General features: G+C 67.0%; 2 protein-coding genes across 2 annotated transcripts; both read right to left on the minus strand.

Moving 5' to 3' along the window:
• Window positions 1-25: 25 nt before the first annotated feature.
• EMIHUDRAFT_368609 (hypothetical protein) lies at window positions 26-743 on the minus strand (the record flags this gene model as incomplete). The annotated part of the gene is made up of 2 exons (XM_005774211.1): window positions 723-743; window positions 26-600 (listed from the first exon to the last, which is right to left on the minus strand). A coding segment is annotated over exon 2 (575 nt), but the record flags the coding sequence as incomplete, so codon positions are not given.
• Window positions 744-1,564: 821 nt separating this feature from the next.
• Window positions 1,565-4,458, minus strand: EMIHUDRAFT_240867 (hypothetical protein; the record flags this gene model as incomplete). Its single annotated transcript, XM_005774212.1, has 6 exons — window positions 1,565-1,801; window positions 2,137-2,175; window positions 2,440-2,712; window positions 2,822-3,049; window positions 3,539-3,680; window positions 4,412-4,458. 6 exons carry the CDS (start codon window positions 4,456-4,458, stop codon window positions 1,565-1,567), a joined length of 966 nt encoding a protein of 321 aa, XP_005774269.1.
• Window positions 4,459-7,007: the final 2,549 nt, after the last annotated feature.

Genomic DNA, 7,007 nt, shown 5'->3' on the forward strand with positions numbered 1-7,007 from the left:
GGAAGCGTCTAGGAAGTACCTTGAGGGAACTTGACGTGCGGCAGGGCGGCCGCCAGCTTCCTTGTACTTTGGCGCGATCTGCTGGCACGGCCCGCACCAGCTCGCGAAGAAGTCGGCGACGACGAGCTGCGACGAGCGCGCCGAGCTCAGCTGCCGGTCGAAGTCCGCCTTGGAGTGCACGGCGACCACCGAGCCGCCCTTGGAGGGCTTGGCCGCGCGCGACCCGCGCACGCCCTTAGCGGTGAAGCCTTTGCTCCCGCTGCCGCCAGACTTGGCCGAGGCGGGAGGCGCGGACGGTGGCGGCGGCGGCGGCGCAATGCTGGCGCGCTCGCGCGGCGGGTTGCCGGGGAAGGCCACGCGCAGCAGGACGCGGAACCAGGCCCAGAGGCTGCTGCTGCTGGCGCTAGCTGCGGCGGTGTCGGCGCCGCCACGCAGGGCCAGAGCGGCACGTCTTGAGGGCCGGAGCGTTGCCACTGGGTGGCGTCGGCACCGCGGCTCGACGCCGGCGCCGTGGACGCCGGCGCCGTGGACGGCAGAACCGGCGACCAGCAATGAGGCGGTTGCGAGCAAGAGGAGTACCGAGCAGCTGCCGCGTTCCATGGTGTGGTATTCGCTGTGCGCTCAGTGCCGCCGCCGCGTCACCTACATGCATGTCAGGTACGGGCCAGATGAGTAGCACAGTAGATGTGTGGGTGTGGCAGTCTCTCGCCCCGGAGCGCCACCCAGGTTGCGCGAGCCCACACCAGGCGAGAGCGCTCGAAAAATTCTTTTTTTGTTGAGGAGATTCTGTCTTAGCACACACAGTGAGTCATTCGGAGTCATTCGATGGCCAGAGTGCGATTGTGTGTGTGCGGGAGTTGGTTTGTCGGGAGGGAGGGGCAGGCTGCTCACCCACGTGCACCGGGCCAGTGCTTGCACTTTGAATGCCGTGGGGCTCCTGCCCGTGTCCGGGCGTGGAGATGCGAGGGTCGCCCCCCCTTGCCCCACCACTTGTGTGTGTGGAGAAATCTACCTTACCTTACCTTACCTTCATCTGGTGCTTCATCTGCTACTGCTGCTGCTGCTGCTTCGTTCACAGTGGACCGTTGATCGACACGGCAAGGCAATGGACAAGGAGGCAGGTAGAGACGCGCTGCAGTGTAGGGGTAATGAACATATGGACACAGTGGACCGTTGATCGACACGGCAAGGCAATGGACAAGGAGGCGGGTAGAGACGCGCTGCAGTGTAGGGGTAATGAACATGGACACAGTGGACCGTTGATCGACACGGCGAGGCAATGGAGGGGGTGGGACACGCGACGGCCACAGAGGGGGTGGAGGAGGCAGATGCTGGCATCGCTGCCGCTCTGGACGTAGCTGCCGGTGCAGAGCTCGGTCTGGATCCAGCTGCGGACGTTGCCGCTGCCGACGCCGACGCCAACCTTGTTGCTGCGACGGGTGCGATGGGTGCAGCAGTGGCGGCTGAGACGCCGTTTCGGGGCGAGGCAAGAGGCAAGTACCACTGTGTCCCACACCGAGCGACGGGCGGCTCCGGCTGCGGCAAAAGCGCGTGCAGTGTTCGATCACGAGCCCAGCCCGAGCGGGTCCCTCGCCGCCCGCGCCGCCCGCGTGCGCTGCCGCTTGGCGTTGGAGCGCTGCGTGCGCCACTCGGCGCTGCCGGCGTGCGCGTTGCAGTGCGCCGGCACCCTCGGCTCGCCGCCCCGCCAGTGGCGGCACGCGGACACGGGCGCGTCGCACGCGAAGCAGTAGCAGTTGGGGCAGGCCGCCTCGTTGCCATCGACGGGCGCCGCGACCGGCCTCTCCGCCGCATGGAAGGGGTGGAGCGGGCAGAGCGTGCGGAGATCTGCACGTCGCCGTCTGCGAGCGAAGGAGCGGCGGCGGCGAGGCTTTGAAGCGGCGGCGCCACCTCCTCCACCTCGTCCTCGCTCATCGCCTCCGCCTCCTCCTGCTCCACCTCCACTTCCACCTCGTCGTCCTCTCCCTCCTCCCCCGCCGTCTCGCGTTGAACGCTCGCGTCGGGCGCCGAGGGCGCGGCGTCGCTCGAGGAGGATGGCATCGCACCGTCATCGCCGCCGCCGCCGCCGCCGCCCGTGCCCTTGCCTCGCTTCGCCTCCCGCGCCTTGTCGGTGAGAACCCGCGCCCGCTTGCCTGTGACGGCGGTGCTGCAAGGCCCCTCGTGCCAGAGGCGGAGGCTGCAGCCGAGCGTCTTGCAGCTCGGAGCGCGGAGGGGCGGCGAGGCAGCCTCCACCTCCTCCTCGCTGCTACTCTCGGCGGCTGCAGCCTCGCCGCCAGCGCCGCCTGCCTTGCCCTCGTCCGAGTCGGACGCCTCGCCCGACGCCGTTGCCGACGGCCCTGCCTCTCCTGCCGCCGCCGCCTCGCCAACCGCCCGCGCGTACGCCACCGCCGCCTCCACCGCCGTGCCGAAGGTGCCGTCCACCTTGCGCTGCACTCGGAAGCGGCCAGAGGCGAGCTCAGTCACGCCTTTGTAGCCGGTGCTGCTGCTGCTGGAGAGGTGCAACCGCAAGCCCTCCGCCTCCGCCACCACAGTCGGAGGCTGGTACTCCCCGACCGCCCGCGCATACGCCACCGCCGCCTCCACTGCTGTGTCGACGTAGCCGAGGTAGACATCCTTGCCGTCCACCTTGCGCTTCGCCCGGAAGCGGCCAGAGTACAACTCTTGCACGCCCTTTTGTAGCCGGTGCTGTTGCTGCTGGAGAGGTGCAAGCGCAAGCCCTCCGCCTCCGTCGCGACCGCTGCCCCTTGGCCTTCAGATGGCGCCCGCCCCGGCCCAACTTCCTCCTCCACACCGCCTCGCACACCCGGCACGCCGAGTCCGGGTGCATCCAGCAGAACCACTCGGCAGGGAGCGGGCCTGGCATGCCGCTAGGCAGCCGCCGCCACTTGTCGCAACGGTCGCAAGCGACCCAGAGGCAGGAGACCGCATCCTCCTCGTCGCTCATCATGGCCCACGCAACGGCCACCGCCGCCTCCACCGCCGTGCCGAAGGAGCCGAGGGAGGCCTGCCTTCCGTCCACGTAGTGCAGCGCCTGGAAGCGGCCAGAGGGACATGTGACATCCTCTGCCCACCCTCTGGCTGTAGAGTGGAGCCTGCGGGACGCGCGCGCGGGGGGGGGGGGGGGGGGGTAGGTTCGCTGAGAGAGAGAGCTTCTGCGCCCGCACTGCCTGTCTCTGTTGCTGCTGCTGGTGGTGGTGGTGGTGCTGCTGGTGCAGATGCTGCTGTTGGCGCGGCGCGGCTCTGCGACTGGGCTCGACGCGCGCGTCGCGAGCGTCTGACGCGGCGGGCGGCGTCGGGCAGGCGCGCTTCTCTCTATGGTGGTGGTGGTGGTGCTGCTGCTGCTGCTGGTGGTGCAGATGCTGCTGCTGGTGCGGAGCGGCTCTCCGACTCGACTCGGTGCGCGCGTCGCGGCTATCTGACGCGGCGGGCGGCGTCGCGGGCGGCAGCGGTGGCGGCTCGACGGTGGAGGCGGAGGCTGGTAGCTGGAGGTTGTGCTGGTGGACCTTTGACTAACTCTCACCCGCCGCCGCTCCGGCGGTGAAGCGGCGGGGATCGTCAGCGGATCGACGACTAGTTCGTGCTCGGACTGCCTCGCAGTCAACCCGTCGTGCGACAGGCTGTCTGAGCCTGGCGCCGACCCGGTGTTTTGACACCCAACCACTCTACCTTAGCTCCTGAGGGGCGCGTGGTTTTAACCACGTAGTATGACTATAGCCCACCACAGACACCCTCCCCACTCATCACGTGTGTTCACACCCTCACCCTCTCCTCTCTCCTCTCTCTCTCTCTCTCTCTCTCTCCTCTCTCTCCTCTCCTTGTCTGTGCTGTCTGCCTGACTCAGGCACTCAATCTGCCGATGCGTGATTGTGTGTGGGCTGCTCCGAGGGGGCCCTCTGTGCGATCCGACGGGTAGGGGGGCTGTGCCCGGGCGGTGTCCGGTGTGGAGTCCCCTTCTGATCCCGCCTGAGATGTTGGGTGCGAGGTCGTGGAAGCTTTGATCCCAAGGGGGGGAGCTGATCCCACTCGTAACCAACTCTCAGGGGCAGTAGGTGGGCGAGCTTCAGGCACGCTCATCTCGATCGTCATGACGTCGCTACGCGCGGTCTTCCGCGGGGGGAGCTGCGTCGACGGGTGCGGGACCGCGGCGCAGCCAGTGCCGCGGCGAGGCCTCCGGCTGTTTGCGGCGGGCGGCTTGCTGCTCGCGGCGATGGCGAAAAACTCGTCTCGCCACACGCCAAGGGCTTATGCTCTGGCGAGACGTGAGGCGCATGCGCCCAGGAGGGGAGGGGGCATGTGTAACGACACTGCTAGAGATGCCTTTCGGGGCCCAGAGATAAAACTTCTGTGATGCCATGCGTGACCTAGTAGTGTCCCCAGCTATGGGCGTGTCCACGTTGGAGCCAGGTGTGGTGTGGGCGCGAGAATAGCTCCGCCGTTCATGGAGGCAACCGATGCGAGTCGACTGGTGTGTGTCGTCGTGGTTTCGTATCAAGAATTCTCTCTCTCGGTTCGCTGAGCCTTGGGGGGTGAGGGGGGGGGGGGGGGGGCTCCCGTTGTCCAGCCGTTGTCAATTGTATGTCACTTGAACGCACGACCGTTGTAAATATAATTGTGCGAGTGCGCGGAGCTCAGTGTCTCGCCGCCCTGCAGCAGTCGCTCGGCGCCGCCACCTTTGCAGAAGCAACTTTGTTGTTTTTTGGAGGGAGGAAACTCTCTTTCTAGGTGCACTAGCCGTCGCCCACCCTTGGGCGTCCGCCTCTTCCTATCTCTCTTCGCAGTCTCTCTCCGATTCTCGCTGCGACCTTCGTGCCACCTCGCGGTCGCCCCCTTCTCGTCGTGCTCTCCCTTGTCGCTTCTTCCTCTGTCGCGTCGCTCTCCTCTGTCTCGTTCTGCGACGCCGCCGCCGCCTGCCGGTCCCTTGTTCTCGCGGCTTCTTTTGCCTTTCGGCGCAGCTCCGCCCTCCTCGCTGCATATCCTGGCCCCTCGAGTCTATCGAGCTCTCCTCGCGCAAGGACGAGTCTTCTGACGCCCACTGCGATCATTTGCCACCCAGTCATATCATTGCTCAGGTCCACTCTCTCTTCGAACACTTGTGCCTTCACGGATGAAGCCGGCGCTGCGGTCCCCTTCGGGTGCATCGTGACGGCTGACCAGGCTGTGAGAGAGAATTCCCCGTAAATTCTTTTTCTCGCGATGTCCACCCCGCCGCGCCGCCGCTCGCGCCGCCTCGCCGCCGCCGCCGCTCCCTCAACAGACACACAGCGGCCCGCCCGCCTGCTCGACCTCCCCACCGACCTCCTCGTGCGCGTCGTCTCTCGCTGCGACCCCCTCGACATCGCTTGCGTCGCGGCCGTCTCGCTCCTCTTCCACGCCTCGCTTGCGAAGGAGGGCATCCGCTTGCGGGCGCAAGAGCGCGGCTACGAGCTGCCGGCGCAGCCAGAGGGCGAGAGCTGCGCCGTTCGGTGGCTGTGCTATTCGGCGCTGCTGTGCGAGTCCAACCCGCCGGCGAGGGCGGCGGGAGGCGATCGGCACAGCATCTTCATCGACGGCGAGGGGCGGCTCTCGTCGTGCGGCAGTGAGGCAGGGTTTTTGAGTAGCTATCCAGGGCTACTCGGTCATGGCGAGGGCGTGACGCGGCTCAACACGCCCACCCGCCTCCCTTCTCCGCTGGCCGTTAGCGTGTCGGCAGGAGGCAGCCACAGCATCGCCCTCACCGCTGATGGCTGTGTCTGGAGCTGGGGCTATGGAGCCCTTGGCAGGCTGGGCCACGGTGATGAGCAGGACCAGCTGCTGCCCAAGGAGATCGTGGCGTTGGCTGGCCAGCGCGTCGTCGCCGTGTCGGCAGGAGGCAGCCACAGCCTCGCCCTCACCGCCGGCGGTGCTGTTTGGAGCTGGGGCAATGGGTACCATGGCCGGTTGGGCCACGGCGACACGCAACACCAGCTCCTGCCGAAGAAGATCGAGGCATTTGCCGGCCAGCGTGTCGTCGCCGTGTCGGCTGGAGGCGCGCACAGCCTCGCCATCACCTCCGACGGCGCCGTCTGGAGCTGGGGCTGGGGAGCCTCTGGCCGGTTGGGCCACGGCGACGAGCAGAACCAGCTGCTGCCGAACAAGGTCGAGGCCTTCGCTGGGCGGCGCGTCGTCGCTGTGTCGGCTGGCTACAGTACCAGCCTCGCCCTCACCGCCGACGGCGGCGTCTGGAGCTGGGGCTTTGGAGGCGGGGGCCAGTTGGGCCACGGCGACGAGCAGAACCAGCTGCTGCCCGAGAAGATGGAGGCCTTTGCTGGTCGGCGCGTCGTCGCTGTGTCGGCGGGAGGCGAGCACAGCCTCGCCCTCACCGCCGACGGCGCCGTCTGGAGCTGGGGCGCTGGAGGCTACGGCAGGTTGGGCCATGGCGACCAAGAGCGCCAGTTCGCGCCCAAGAAGATCGAGGCCTTGGCTGGCCAGCGCGTGGCCGCTGTCTCGGCTAGAACCCACAGCCTCGCCCTCACTGCCGACGGCGCTGTCTGGAGCTGGGGCGGTGGAGACTACGGCCAGCTAGGCCACGGCAACAGGCACAACCGGCTGCTGCCCAAGAAGGTCGAGATGTGGGCGAGCCGGCCGCCGACGCCTACTTCCTCTGACGGAGAGGACAGTGATTCGGGCAGCAACTCGGACGAGTAGGAATGCGAGGAGGGCTGCGGCTCTGTCGGCGGTCATTACGACCGATCAGGTCGGAGTTTTCTGATGGTTGGAGGGTCTATCTGTTTGTACTCCTCGAGATCTCTCCAAATCTGCCCTCTAACCAACCGTAACCATTCGGGAAGTCGGTGCTAGTAGAGACTACTCTACGGGCGGGTACGGGGTGTGGACCCTGAGTTGACCAGGGGTTGTGCGCTGGGCTCTCCTGCTCGGCTCCAGCCAGTAGACAAGTCTTGTCATCAACAGAGTAGAAGGATCTGACCTCGGGGCCGATGTGACCAAGCGCTGGTAGCGTGGTTTTATTGGGT

The sequence above is a fragment of the Emiliania huxleyi genome (genome assembly GCF_000372725.1).
Source record: "Emiliania huxleyi CCMP1516 unplaced genomic scaffold EMIHUscaffold_318, whole genome shotgun sequence".
In the NCBI taxonomy this organism is placed as follows: domain Eukaryota; phylum Haptophyta; order Isochrysidales; family Noelaerhabdaceae; genus Emiliania; species Emiliania huxleyi.